Below are 15671 nucleotides of genomic sequence, written 5' to 3'. Positions count from 1 at the left end.
ATTTGTATCATGCTTTGGGGGCGGGAGGCACAATAGTGAAAAATAATCTCCAAGCTTTAGATCTAGCAATACTACAGACTCTGCAGAGATTTTGATGATATTAGGCAGAATTTTCTCAAAAAAAACTTTTAAGTGCTAAAAAGCAAGAAAACAGTCATTTTTCTCACCGGTTTTTTCAACGAGTAAGGAATGCAAATTTGTGGCACTCTGTGCATAACAGGAGTCATCATGCGGTTCTCACCAGTGGGGATGCATGGAGCTTCAACTCGCCTCTGAGGCTGGCTGCTGAACTCTAAGAGTGCCATTGTGCAGGCTGATTGATCGATCAATTGTGGTGTAGCGAGCTGGTAAGATTGCACGAGAGGCACAAAACTGGGTATGCACCTGGTTTCTTGCCTCTCATGATAATACTAGCCTTGTTCTGCCAGCATAATCAGCTTCATGCCCAGGAAGAGCGTGAAGCTGATTTTAATAAAAATGACTCCATTTTAATGTTAATAGTGAGCAATGGGGAAGCAATTGTCCGGGTTCACTTGCCTTAAAAGACCTCGCTGATGAAGTTCCTCACCATCAAGGATCTTGTATTATCTCTAGTCAATGGGGACCTGATATGGCCTCACCGGTAGAACTGGAGGTCATTGAAGTACCCCCCCTCACGGTGGTCGAGGGCAGCGGTGGACAGTGTCCTTTGTTCACTGTCAACCTTGTACTGCCAACCTGGGACTCTGGCAGTGCCCACAGGCACTCTGGTACTATCAGTCCAACACCCTGGCACAACCAGCCTGGCACCTTAGTTCCCACTGGGTATCCTGGCACTGCCCAACAGTTACCACTAAGGGGTGGGGCTAGAAGTGCAGGGAGATGAATAGGAGTGACAATTAAGGGGGGGGCATCAGGGATGGCGAACAGTTTGGAGGGAATCATGGGTAGTGATTGGCCAGAGGGGACACAATCTGGGTGGCGTGGAGTGGGGGTGATGTTGGGGGGGGGTCAGAGGGAGTGACAGATATCTGTACAATATGTATCCTTGTACATAGTGCACTGGGAGATCAGGGTACATGTGCAATAGCACCCTTTAAAAGTCTGCAGCTGGCTTCTCTGCGTGAATTGGCTCTGTCCGCTCTCCATACTGGCGCGAATCACATTTGGAATCTTTCTTTTCTAAGTGCCATAAGATAGTATGTGGGAGCTTGCCAAAAAAAATGGGTGCGATTCTCTTCCATTTTCTCACTTGTCCAGCACTAGAGTTTTTTTGATAAGATTGCACCCTGTTTCTCTCCTTCCACACATGCTGCCAGATCTGTTTGTCATTTTTATAAATGACCTAGATGAGGGTGTAGAAGGATGGGTTAGTAAATTTGCAGATGACACTATAGTCGGAGGAGTTGTAGACAGTGCGGATGGATGTTACAGTTTGCAGAGGGACATAGCTAAGCTGCAGAGCTGGGCTGAGAGGTGGCAAATGGAGTTTAATGCGGAAAAGTGTGAGGTGATTCACTTTGGAAGGAGTAACAGGATTACAGAGTATTGGGCTAATGGAAAGACTCTTGGTAATGTGGATGAGCAGAGAGATCTCGATGTACATGTGCATAGATCCCTGAAAGTTGGCACTCAGGTTGATAGGGTTGTTAAGAAGGCGTACGGTGTGGTAGCTTTTATTGGTAGAGGGATTGAGTTTCGGAGCCATGAGATCATGTTGCAGCTGTACAAAACTCTGGTGTGGCCGCACTTGGAGAATTGCATACAGTTCTGGTTGCCACATTATAAGAAAGATGTGGAAGCATTGGAAAGGGTGCAGAGGAGATTTACCAGGATGTTGCCTGGTATGGTGGGAAGGTCTTATGAGGAAAGGCTGAGGGACTTGAGGTTAATTTCGTTAGAGAGAAGAAGGTTAAGAGGTGATTTAATTGAGGCATACAAGATGATCAGAGGATTAGATAGGGTGGACAGTGAGAGCCTTTTTCCTCAGATGGTGATGGCTAACATGAGGGGACATAGCTTTAAATTGAGGGGTGATAAATATAGGACAGTTGTCAGAGGTAGGTTCTTTACTCAGAGGATAGTAAGTGCGTGGAATGCCCTGCCTGCATCAGTAGTGGACTCACCAACTTTAAGGGCGTTCAAATGGTCATTGGATAGGCATATGGACAATATTGGAATAGTTTAGGTTAGAGGGTCATTAGATTGGTTCCACTGGTCGGCGTAACATCGAGGGCCGAACGGCCTGTACTGTGCTGTTATGTTCTATGTTCTATTGTGTATTTCCAGAATTTTCTGATTTCACTTCACTCTTAGAGAGATTCCACATATTCAGTAAGGTGGAGCAGATAACAGTTGAAATTGTTATACTCAGTCGGTGATGGTAATGGACTCTAGTACTGAGATATAATAGCCTGCAAAGGCACTTGCAGCGATACCAAAATTACAATGATCCAATAGATCTACCAGAGTAATAGAATTAAAATGATGTGAAACAAGTTCTGCCCATTACAGTGTTGCAATTAAGCACTTTGAATTAGACAGAATGCCATTCCTATATCTTTAATTCACTAATCAAGTACAGGCCATCCAGTCCTCAGATCAAATTTTCTGAATGTAGAGAAATGAAGACGTAAACTGATATTACCTAGGCATTTTGCTGCATGAGTGAGAAAGGGATGTAGAATCACTGATTCTACATTTTCCTGGCATTATGACAAATATTACAATGTATGCATTGATCTAAGATATCCGTATCTTGCGATTTCTAATGTATGAACACTGCAAATTATTTGTAGCAATTTTATGACTTTTTTATTCAACAAAGGGATGTGGGCTTCGCTGGCTAGGCCAAAATTCATTACCTCAGAGGAGGCGGCAATATATTTCCAAGTTAGGATGGTGTATGGCCTGGAGCGGTATTTGCAGGTGGTGGTGTTTTCCTGTATCTTCTAGATGACAGTGGTTGTGGGTTAGAAGGTGGTGTTTAATGAGCCTTGATGAGTTTGTGCAGTGCATCTTGTGGATGGTACACACTACTGCTACCATGCATCAGAATGTTTGTGGGAGGTCAGTCAAGCAAGTTGCTTCATTCCACATAGTGTCAAGCCTCTTGAGGTGCATTCATCCAGGCAAAGGAAGAATATTCCAGCACACACCTGATTTGTGCCTTGTACATTGTGGACAGGCTTCGGAGAATCAGGAGGTGAGTTACTTGCTGCAGAACTTCTGGCCTCTGACCTGCTCTTGTGACCATAGTATACCTATGGCTAGTCCAGTTCAGTTTCTGGTCAATGGTAATCCTCAGGATGTTGATGTTGTGGCAGATTCAGTAATGATAATGCCATTGAATGTTAAAGTGTGACAGTTAGGTTCTCTATTGTTTGTGGAAGCCATTGTTACTTGCCATTTGCCATTTAAAGCCTGGGTATAGTCCAGGTCTATTTGCATTTGGATATGGATGGCTTTGGTATCTGAGTCGTCGCTGAACATCCTCATTTCCGACCTTATAATGGAAGGAGGGTAATTGATGAAGCAGTTCATGGTTGAGCCAAAAGACACTATCCTGAGAACTTCTTTAGTGATGATCTGGAGCTGAGCTGACATGACTGACTTACAACAACCACAGTCATCTTCCCTTGTGCTAGGTATGATTCCAACCAACAAAGATTTTCTCCCTGATTTCGATTGACTCCAATTTTACTTGGGCTCCTTGATGTCATACTTGGCCAAATGCGGCCTTGATATCAAGCGTAGTCACACTCACTCACCTCTGGAGTTCAGCTCTTTTGTTTTTGTTTGATCCAAGGCTGTAATGAGGTCAAGAGCTGTAGCCACTGGCAGAACCCAAACTGAGCATCAGTGAGCAGGTTTTTGCCAGACAAGAACCTCTTGATAGCTTTGTTGATAATCCCTTCCATCACTTTACTAAAGATCAAGAGTAGACTGATATGGCAGTAATTGGCCTGTTTTACACCTATTTTTTGGATGAGTTTGGCTCTGTAATCTTATCAAACAGATATTTTGACAGCTGTGAGATTCAAACTGCCTAAACTCACCAGGGAAGCAGGGCATACCGATCTCTCGGTGAAGTTCGAGATCTCCTCCCATCCTCTTCTGCCCCCTTCCACCCCTTCCCCCACACCAACATGGGTTACTAGCATTGGGGCATCAGAACCTGCCCAAAGAGTTCCCTGGTGGATCACACCCCCCATCTCTCTTGCAGAGTCCTCCTCCCTTTAGAGCTACCTCCCCTCACCACCTGCATAAGCCCCTGTCATTGTGCATATTGTGCATGCTCCCCCTCCACTCAGGCCCACCCAACCTAAGCCACTCCCCCGGCACTTCCCCTGCAAACTTATGGTGCCCAGCTGAGCATTGATGAGGTGTCAGTGGCTAGGGGAGGTGGCCGCTGCCAGGCTAGCATTGCCTTATGAACACTGTCTGGCCACCCAGAGGCTTTTGTGGCTTTTGTGATCCCCGTTGTGGCCATCGCCGTTGGTGGAGACCAATACTGAATCTCTTCAGTGTGAGGTTACGCCAGTGAGGTGGTAAGCATCAGTGAGGCCATAAGTGGCAATGTGGAACGTGCTAATGTCATGTAAATCATGACTTTAATGTGCAAACCAGCAGAACAGGATCCAAAAATATGCGTGCAGCACCAAACTGATTGTGAACCTGATTTCTGGCCTCACGTGCAATCTTACTGGCTTACCACACCAATCGACCAGCACAGCAAGCTGGTAAGATCATGGCCACAGAGTTAACTTTTTAGATTGATGACCCATTGTTAGAACTTGCTGGTTCTGATGAGAGGATGTCAATTTGAAACATTAACTCTGTTTTTCTCTTTTCACAGATGCTGCCAGACTTGCTGAGTATTTCCAGTACTTTTGTTTTTACGTCAACTTTCCATCATTTGCACTATTTTGCTCCCTTAGCTTTGGCTCGAAGATGTACCTAGAGAAAGGCATTCCAAGGCAAGCTCAGTCACTCTACTTGCCAGCCAGCTCCTCAGGATGTTGATTGACCAGCTTATTAATGAACCTTGGAGGACAGGCCTAACAGCCACCTCTAAATAACCATCAAGCCAATTAACTGAGGGATACATCAACTTGTATTTTTTAGGGTATAGATGATTGAGGAGCATTTGGCATGTTAAAATTATTTGAGAAGTGGCAGAGATGGTGTCGACAAAAGTAAAGCATCAGACATCCCATGAGTGCAAAGGGCTACTGCTGGAGCGCGGGGAAAAGGAGCATTAAATATAACATTAAAATATTAGTGGAAACTTTAATAGAAGATTGAAGGGAATGAATTCAGACCTTTCTGGGAATATTGAAATTCAACCTAGACAAAACGCACATTAGTAAATTGGATCTCAATGGGTGGAAAAACATATTCCAATTTATAATCATCTAACAATATTCAGCTTACCAGTAAAGTCCACTGGTAACCTTTCTATTGTTTGCTCAGCCGGGGCCCCATATTCTTACAAACAGGAGTATGCCATTCAGACCCTCAAACCTGCAGCACCATTGAATTAGATCATTGCTACTCTGTACCTCAACTTATTCCACTTGCCTCAGCTCCATATCACCTTACGACAGCTTTATGCTGTCAGACTGCTTGTTTGATATCCAATCTTGGATGACTGGCGCATCTTCCAGCTGAAGAATAGTGTACCTCTCATTTGCCACTAATGCAATCCTCCTCATTAAGTACTTCCCAGGTTTCAGTAGACAATTTGCAAAATCAGTGCTCAAGTTAAACTGGCGTTCACCAACTCATTTTGTTTCTATCTCTAATTCCCCCCCACCCCGCCCCATTCCTTTCACTCCACCTTTTTATTTGTCCACCTTCGAATGATTGAAATGCTATTGTTGTAATGCAAATTATATTATTCAGGAAAACTGAGTCAATTAGGGAATAGCAAACTAATTTTGGTCTGTAGATGACACAGTTAAGAAATCTACAAGCAAAGAGAGATTTATTTGATTATCACACCTTTACAAGAGAATGTCTAGTTACTAGATAAAATGATATGTGGAAATTGAAACAAGTTATTTTAACCTTCCAAAGTTCATTGGTGTAGTTGCATTTGAACGGAAGCATGTAGTGTTGGACATTCCACCTTAAGTTAACACTGGTGCATTGGAAGGATCTGGATGAATCTGGATAAAGATGACTCAAAATACGAGAAAGGACATTAATAAACTTAAATAATGGACATGTAAATGGAAAATGAATTTCAGTGTAGATACTGAATCGGTGAGGAATGCAAGTGAAACTTCTTCACCTTAAGAATGATTAAAATGTTAAACTTGCGACCATGTGGAAGAGGTAAGGTAAATAGCAAAGCTGCATTTAAGAAAGCTAGCTAAGTGCATAAGGGAGAAAGGAATAGGAAAGTATGTTGATTGGCACATGAAGTAAGATAGGTGGAGACTTGTATGGTACATCTGGACTGAAATAGAGAAGTTTCTGTGCTTAACTTATGTGGGTCTGAGACTTGGGTCTCAGGACCAACTGAATTGGCTTTCCAAGAGTAAGGAACATATGTGTGATGTGATCAAGTTTATTGAAGCGCTGAAAATAATAAATAATGTAAATATTATTATTAGTTTTTAAATGTTGGTTATGAATGCAGAATTATAGATCATAAAAATAAATTTAGCAAGCCTCCTGTAAGATTCAAAAGCAATAACCTTTGGTGAGTCTCCATCAAATCCTTCAGCCAATTGATTTTTGATTTGATTTGATTTATTATTGTCACATATTAGTATACAGCGAAAAGTATTATTCTTGCACGCTGTACAAAGCATACCGTTTATAGAGAAGGAAAAAAGAGAGTGCAGAATGTAGTGTTACAGTCATAGCTAGAGTGTAGAGAAAGATCAACTTAATGCAAGGTAGGTCCATTCAAAAGTCTGATGGCAACAGCAAAGAAGCTGCTCTCAAGTCAGTTGGTATGTGACCTCAGACTTTTGTATCTTGACTGTAGATTCGTTATATGAACGGCACTTAATGTTGTGAAGGAGGTGACACAGTACTTGCACTCAATCATTGGGCATCATAATTCAGAAAGTCACCAATCCTGATTGAGGCCATTGCTGATATGCCATCTGTTCTTGAGAGGTTTGCCTTTAAAAGTTACCCAGGAAGCTTGCTAGTTTTGGTTTATCACTCGCTACATTTTATTGAAACCACGTGTAGTCCCCTGCTATTACACCACCTGCAGATTGGCTGTATTTAGTTAGTTGGCTTTGTTGACTAGAGGTAAGGTTGCTAAGTATGATATTAAAATTAATATCTAATTGTCTGAGATTCTGTTTTTGAAATCTTTTTTAATCTTTTGAAAGTAGCAAATTAAAAAGTCTATTTTTAGGATTTGCAATATTTATTATCTGTCTGAGCTGCTGCATTTTGATATGTTCCACTGTGCTCCATTTTAACTTATAAGTTGAGAATGGATTTAATTGTCACTTAAACAACAAAACAAAAATACTTAGACATTGTTTCAGCCTAGAAGAGATGATGTGCTGAAATTCTTTATCCCTTTGAACAAAAGCTGATCAATTATTGTGGTGGTTTATATATACTCAGTATATAGATTCATTAGCAACTTTAGAACCTTATTGTGCGCATGGGACTTGAGAAATTACAATAAGCAGAGTATTAAATATAGGTATAATGTAACATGAATGAATACCAATCAATAATAATCACTGTTAGTACCTAATCTCCAGATCTTTCTCATAGGTTGGTCTGCAAATCAATTACTTACCATTTTATAACTTCAAATCACTCACACTTACAAGTAGTTAGTTATTTCTTAAGAGTATTAAACAATTTTAAAGCAATTGTATCCAGTTTTGCAACTCAAACTCAGTCTTTAACTATCAGTAATGTTAAGATTCTGTTATATATCTTATTGCATTTAGTTTGATTAACAACATTAAAACAATTATTGTAGATACAGTATTTTGTTCAATGTGTTGTCTCATACTAATTTCACATTTAAATGTAAGTCTTTCTATAAGATAGATTCAAATCTTGTAGATGCCTGAAGAATGTTAAACCACATTACCTTTGCTTGTTTTATTTCTTGTGGCTCATCTTCATATTCGTAAGTTGTGTCTGCATCAAAAGATTCCACTTCCAAATCATGTATGTAAAATTTATCTTCCTTATTAGCTGGTGCTGTGAATGCTAATTCTCCAAGTATAACAGCAAAAAGTATAGGACACAAACAATTCATTTTGGACTGAAGACCAAGAAAAATAGGTTCTAAGGAAAATTGAAAAGCTGAAATACTGAACAGAACAGTGCTTTGCAGCCCAGACGTGGAATCTGTCAAATTGGTATTTAAAGCTTTCACCAGCTGCTGCCAGAAGTTTCAGAAAAATGAGACTGCGTGATGTGCCTTAACCCCCTGAACTCCTTTTTCAATTACAGTTGGAATAACAATCACAGTTTATAAAGCTTGGTAGACGAATTCATAACGTAGCAAGAGAAAGCTCGTTAAGATCATAGCTAAAAATAATTCTTGCACATAAACATTCTAGCCCTATTGGGGACCTTTTTTTAAATCAACCCATACTATTTATTACTATTAAAGATTTAAATCTATTTTTCTCATTTGAGTAATATTTGGGCTGACTTTGATTTTTGGAAGGCTGATTGGCAGAGAGTGTTGGGTTTCCATGATTTTGAGGCACCAACTATATTTGAATTTGTCACGTGAGCTCTGAGCGCCAAATAGGCGCCTCAATGCAACTTGCTGTATGTTGAGTTTAGAAATATTGGCTGGCTAGAGTGCCAGCAGAGGCCCATAGGTAAACTTTGAAAGCAGTGGATAAGTGATGTTAAGGTAGGCCAGGACTCAGTGGGTCTGCATTACTTTTGTTAAGTCGGAAGGAGCGCTTCTGTGTCTTCAGGTTTTCCATTCAACCCTCCAAAAATTATTTTTTGATACTTGTTTTGTTGTTTCCTCTTTGGAATGCCATGACTTCATGAAGATCGTTTCTGTACTGGGAGCTCTACTCAAGTGTAACTTAAAATTGCCATCAGTCAATCCTACACTCGCAGTAGAACTTTGGTTCCTCTGGGAAGGAGGACTACTGAGGCAGATGTAAGTTAACGCTGAAACGTGTGAGGTGATACACTTCGGAAGGAGTAACTTGACAACGAAATAGTCAATGAATGGTAGGAACTAGGAAGTTCTGTGGAACAAACGGACGTGTTTGTCCACAGATTTCTGAAGGCAGAATGGCATGTCAGTAGGATGGTGATAAAGGCATACTTGCCTTTATTAATCGAGGCATAGATTACAAAACCAGGGAAGTCAAAGAATCATAGAAACTCTACAGTGCAGAAAGAGGCCTTTGGGCCCATCGAGTCTGCATCGACCACAATCCCACCCAGGCACTACCCCTATATCCCTACATGTTAACCGCTAACCTTTCTAAGTTACATATCTCAGGACGCTAAGGAGCAATTTTAGCATGGCCAATCAACCTAATCCGCACGTCTTTGGACTGTGGGAGGAAACCGGAGCACCCAGAGGAAACCCACGCAGACGTGAGGAGAATGTACAAACTCCGCACAGACAGTGACCCAAGTCCTTGGAGCTGTGAAGCAGCAGTGTAACCACTGTGCTACCGTGCCACCTTGTCATGTTGGAGTTGTTTAGAACTTTGGTGAGGCCACAATTAGAGGACTGTGTGTAGTTCTGGTCGCCACATTATAGAAAGGATGTGATTGTATTGGAGGGGATGCAGAGGAGATTCACCAGGATGCTGCCTGGGATGGAACATTTAAGCTATGCAGGGAGGTTCATAGACTTAGGTTGTTTTCCTTGGAGCAGAGAAGACTGAGCGGTGACTTGATCAAGGTGTACAAGATTATGAAGGACATGAGCAGAGTGGATAAGGAGCAGCTGTTCCCCTTAGTTTAAGGTCTTTATGAGGGGACATAGGTTCATGGCGAGGGGCAGGAGGTTTTGGGAGGAAGGGGGCAGGGGAATGAGAGGAAAAATGTTTTTCACCCAGAGGGTGATGACGGTCTGGAATGCACTACCTGGGAGGGTCACAGAGGAAGGTTGCCTCACATCCATTAAAAAGTATCTGGATGAGCACTTGGCACATCATTACAGTCAGGGCTATGGGCTAGGTGCTGGCAGATGGGATTAAGTGTGAGTTCAGGTGTTTCTAATGTGTTGGTGTGAACTCGAAGGGCCTCTTCTGTGCTGTATGATTCTATGATTTTATGATTCTGTGACTACTGATTTTTTGGGGTAGACAGTTTGGCAATCTGGTGGTAAATCCCTTTGATCAACGAAATGGGATAATTGTCGGGGTTGATGTCTTGATAAGTTTATTGACCTCATTTCTAAGCCTAATACCCCATTAATGCTATTTTTTCCAAACAAAATTTGATTGACTTGTCAAATCCATTAAATTGCCTGGACAAAGTCCAAACTGTTGGTGCAGCTAGTGCAAACCAGCTTGCAGTACAACTCAATCTTTATGTTAAGCCCTATTATTTTTATGTCAGGCAGACAAACCTCAGAAAAGCACAAAGGAATTTTACAGACACCTTGACTCAAATGGCTAGGTTATTTCAATTGTTATGATTTTTGTACTGATATGGACCTTCAAGCAAAAGGATCATAGTCACAATATTTAGAGTATTCCCTGCATATAGTTGAGTTACTTTAATGGACTTTAGATGCTTACCATGAAAATTTTACTTTGCTTCGATAAAATGGCACAGTGGTTAGCACTGTTGCCTCACAGCACCAGGGACCTGGTTTGATTCTCGGCTTGGGTCGCTAACTGTGTGGAGTTTGCATATTCTCCCCGTGTCTCTGTAGGTTTCCTCCGGGTGCTCCAGTTTCCTCCCACAGTCTGAAAGACATGCTGGTTAGGTGCGTTGACCGTGTTGAATTCCTCCTCAGTGTACCTGAACGGGTGCTGGAGTATGCGAGTAGGGGATTTTCACAGTAACTTAATTGCAGTGTTAATGTAAGCCTACTTGTGACAATAATAAATAAAGTTTTAAAACATTGCCCTTTCTTCAGGTCAGTTAAGTTTGAAGTATCTAAAAGTAAAATAAATCTTTAAAAGTAGTGATCCTGAAACTTTTATCAAGCTTAATCCTGCTAAATGTATGTGTTATGTAATGCAGGATATTTGTTTTTGGAGAATAGATTTATTCCATGTGGTCAAAACTTGAAGTCTTGGCTTAGCTGGAAAAGCTTATGAAATGTTTTTGGCAATGAAAGTAAAGAAATTCCTCTGTGCTATTTTACTAAGTTCAAAATGGCAAAAGCACAATGGTGTGTCTTAATAATAAATTAGTTCCACATTGTGTCATATCTGCTTTCCCAGACTACTGTGCTAAAGTGTTATAAATAGTTAATAATTGATACAAACTGATAGCTAAGAAAACCACTCAAAGAGTATTTTTAAATAACTTTAAGTATAACATTAAGTATAACACACAGAACTATCTATAAATTATGATCTCATTTTGATTAATGATTCAGGCCTCTGGGTTTTCTGCTTTTCAAATTAAGTAGAATCAGGCTGACATATGTCTTTAGCATTAAGTGTATATGAAATATGTAGTAAAATAATGAAGTAGCTTTTTCAATTTGCAGTTGAGAAATTTTATGCACACTTAAATGTTACGAACTACTGTACTGACTTGGTACATAGTTCTTTTTATTTACTTTTTTCAATACTGTGTTGGAAAAACCTATCTGGCATTGCCAATTAATTTTGATATTGTATGTTTTCCAACTCATACTTCGGCCAACAAAATACAGTTGATTTTCATTTTGAAGTTGTACATGTAAGAAAGGAATTAACACTATATTGTGTACAATTGGCAATCTCACGCAGAAGACTTAAACTAAACAAATGCACACAGATATAGCGAAATGGTTATTCTTTTAACATCGGGTGTAAAGCATTTTGTTATAATATTTTAGAGGCCAAGTATATTCTGTCATGAACTGTTAACAACTTGACTTGGTGATTTCTCATCTGATTCAGTAGATTGCAGATTCAAGTTACTGTGCAACCCTTGGGCGCATATCTAGGCTGATGTTTTAGTGCATTGTGGGGTTTGAAATTTCAGATGATGCAATGAACTGGGGCTACTTCTGCATATTCAGGAGGACGTAAAAAATCCTTTAGGAAGGGGATTATTTAGATCTCCTGTTTTTCTCATCAACTTTTATTCCTCAACCAACATTGTTTGTCTTTTACAGTTGTGGGACCTTGTATGCAAGTTGTCTGCCTAGTTTGCTTCTAAAGTACTGACCAAACTTTAAAAAACAGCCAATTGACTGAAGTGCTTTGAGATTTCATACAGGAACTGAATGGCACTGTGTAAATGCAACTTAAAACTGCAGTCACTTTGATTTACTTGCAAATCTCCTGTAGTGTTGTGTATAGAACAGGGCAGGGGTCTGGAAGTGGGCGAAAGTGCTCTGTGCTAATAAATTTCTAAAAGCCCTTGGAGATAGAAGTTCCCAATACAGCGTTTTACTTAACTTGCCAGAGGTAAATAAATACCACATGTGCAATTAAATAGGTCTTTGCATTTTTTTAGTTTTACTGTTCATACATTTAATGTTTGCAGAGAAGAGCAAGAAATATTACATTTTCTGAAAAACCTGATTTATATATTTATCAAATGTTGCTGCAGCAGGATTCAACATGAGCAAAAGGTTCAACTTAAATATACATATTTAGATGAGACATTCCTCCAGTCTTTAGTAATGGTAAAGCGTTTCCAGAACAGTTACTTATTCACATGAACAATGGTTGTTTTGAGTTCTGAGAATTTAAAAAGGCTGGCTGCTGCAATTAAAATATATAATAAATTCTGAAGATTTGCTCTGACATCTTTATTTCCAGTTCTTTTCTTTAGCTGTGTTTGCCTTTTCTCTTTACTTGCCAAATGCATTAGCAATCAGCTCATGCACACAATATATTTTGTAAACTCCTTACGGAAAATTCATAACGACAGTTAAAAATTTAAAATTTAGATTTGCTGAAAAGTATGCTAGGATGTTTAGATTTGTTTAAATAACAAGTTAGATAGTTTGCTTGTCCATCATAGTCAAAGATGACATGGCATTGAATTCAATAAATCAATGTGTTCCAGGTGTCATGTGTTTTAAGATGTCTAATCAATCCAGTTTGAACATGAAACGATCTGTTGCATCTTGAACCCACATAAACTGTTGGCCAAAAAAATGCAGCTCATTTTTCCTTTTGCCACTGCAACTGCTCAGTTCATAGGAAGTGACGACTTTGCTGATTAGACTGTGCCATTTTGTGAATTCAGTGCGAAACTCTCCAATCTTTCAGGGGCCATTTTGACTTTCTTCAGTTAGACCAACAGAATTTCATGAAGTTCACTAAGACTAGAATGTTAAGGAGTGACCTTCATGATTATGGAATGTTATAATACATAATTGTTTCCATTTGTTTGTGAGCTGACAAGGAGAGAGCATTGATTAATGACATGAAGAGTTGTTACATTAGAATGTCAAAATGTCTGCCACAAACTTTTTGAAACAAAGTCCATCAATTATTTTCAAAGGGAATTAGTTGCTTCAAACTGAAAATAAGAAAATGAGGAGTAAATAGAAGTGTGGAATTATACAAGGTGGCTTGATGCAACAATAATCCCTTTACTTCCTCTCTGTTCACGGTCCAATTTTCCTTTCAAATGAAGCAGCATTTCACTTGCACCTCTTTCAACTTGGTCTGCCATATTCACTGCTCCCAATATGGTTTCCTCTGCACTGGAAGACTAAATACAGACTGGGTTACCACTTGGTGAAACATTTTTGCTCCATCTGCAAGTATGACCTGACCTTCCCATCACCTGCCATTTCAACTCACCATTTTCTTGTCATTCCCACATGTCCATTCTTCGCCTGTTGCAGTGTTCCAGTGAAACCCATAACAAACTTGATGAACACCTCATTTTCCAGTTAGGTACTTTATAGCCTTCTGAACTTAACATTGAATTCAACAACTTCAGGCCATGAATTCTCTCCTCCCATCTTGATACCCTTTTTTAAATCCATTTTTTGACCCAGTGCCATTTGTCACTTATTCTTAAGTTTACTTTCTCAGAGCACTGACCATTGTTCAGTTATTAATACATACTGCTATCGTACCTTTGCCAATATAAGCACCTTCTTTAGTCTTTAATGCTACCATTATGACTCCCTTTGTTTTGTGCTTATGACATCTATGTAAGATCTCTTCTAGCTCCCATTGATCCCTGATACTTTGCTCCACACTCTTTTGAACATCATAAAATCCATCATGTTTATACCGCTCTTTTGTTCTGAAAAAGACTCATATGGACTTACTTTGTTTCTTCTGCAGGTGTCATCAGACCTGCTGAGTTTTTTCAACCTTTTCTGTTTTTATTTCAGGTTTCCAGCATCTACATTATTTTGCTTTTATTACACATATTCTAGTTTTGTTATATGTTCCCTTATGCTGAGAGTATATTTTCTCATTATGATTTTGATTATATTTCAAAAAATGCACAATATGAATTTCAAAGCCAGAAAGCCTCGAATTATCTTATCTTTGGTGATGGTCAAACATTGTGAATATTCTAATTTCTAAAAGTTGCACAACAGAGTCTTTACTTTCAAAAAGAATTAGAATAAGGAAGCAGAGTGAGAAGAAAGGAGCGCAACAGAATGAGGCAGCCTCTGACATTGCCATCCGTCCTTAGAATGTGTGTGAGTCAGGAGGAAATGCGGGGGTGGAAGGAAACAGGGTTCAGAGGGTAGTTGAAAGGAGAGGACATTGTACAAGCTTACAAAAAGCCTGGCAAAGCCAGTGACATCTGCAGAAAAGCTCATTAGAATTTTTTGATCTGGTTCCTGCCTGGCCACTGGCAGGAACAATCTGGTCAGTATTTAATTTTTTTAAAGTTTATTTATTAGTGTCACAAGTCGACTTACATTAACTCTGCAATTAAGTTACTATGAAAATCTCCTAGTCGTCACACTCCAGTGCCTGTTCGGGTACACTGAGGGAGAATTCAACATGGCCAATGCACCCAATCAGCACATCTTTTGGACTGTGGGAGGAAACCGGAGCATCCAGAGGAAACCCACACAGACACAGGAGGAACATGCAGACTCTGCACAGGCAGTGACCCAAACCAGGAATTGAACCTGGGTTCCTGGCATGTGAGGTAGCAGTGCTAACCATTATGCCACCGTGCCACCCATTGTTCGCAGCAAACTACCCAGCTTTCTGGAAAATAGCGACCATGACACCACACAACCCTGCCACAGCAATCTCTGCAAGACATGCTGGATCATCGACACGGATGCCACCATCACACTAGAGCACCACCCACCAGGTACACGGTACATATTCATGCAACTTGGCCAACGTTGTCTACCTGATACACTGTAGGAAAGGATGTCCTGAGGCATGGTACATGGGTGAGACCATGCAGACACTATGACAATGTATGAACAGACACCATGCAACAATCACCAGGCAGGAGTGTTCCTTTCCTGTTGGGGAACATTTCAGCAGTCAAGAGCATTCAGCCTCCGATCTTCGAGTAAGAGTTCTCCAAGATGGCCTTTGAGATATATGATAACGCAGAATTGCCGAGCAGAA

At 40.2% G+C, this 15671-nt stretch overlaps 2 protein-coding genes across 3 annotated transcripts in view; one reads left to right on the top strand and one right to left on the bottom strand.

The window, feature by feature from the left end:
* Window positions 1–8346, bottom strand: part of ogna (osteoglycin, paralog a) — a 29409-nt gene extending 21063 nt beyond the window's left edge. The window contains exon 1 of the mRNA XM_080181797.1: window positions 8069–8346. Within this exon, the coding sequence (XP_080037923.1) occupies window positions 8069–8239 (171 nt within the window). The 5' untranslated portion in view covers window positions 8240–8346. The remainder of the gene's footprint in view (window positions 1–8068) is intronic.
* Window positions 1–15671, top strand: part of cenpp (centromere protein P) — a 253450-nt gene that overhangs the window by 74172 nt on the left and 163607 nt on the right. The gene's annotated exons all lie outside the window — the stretch shown is intronic.

Source organism: Carcharhinus amblyrhynchos, chromosome 3 (assembly GCF_965287045.1).
Source record: "Carcharhinus amblyrhynchos chromosome 3, sCarAmb.v2.hapA, whole genome shotgun sequence".
In the NCBI taxonomy this organism is placed as follows: domain Eukaryota; kingdom Metazoa; phylum Chordata; class Chondrichthyes; order Carcharhiniformes; family Carcharhinidae; genus Carcharhinus; species Carcharhinus amblyrhynchos.
This window is presented reverse-complemented; position numbering and strand designations above follow the sequence as displayed.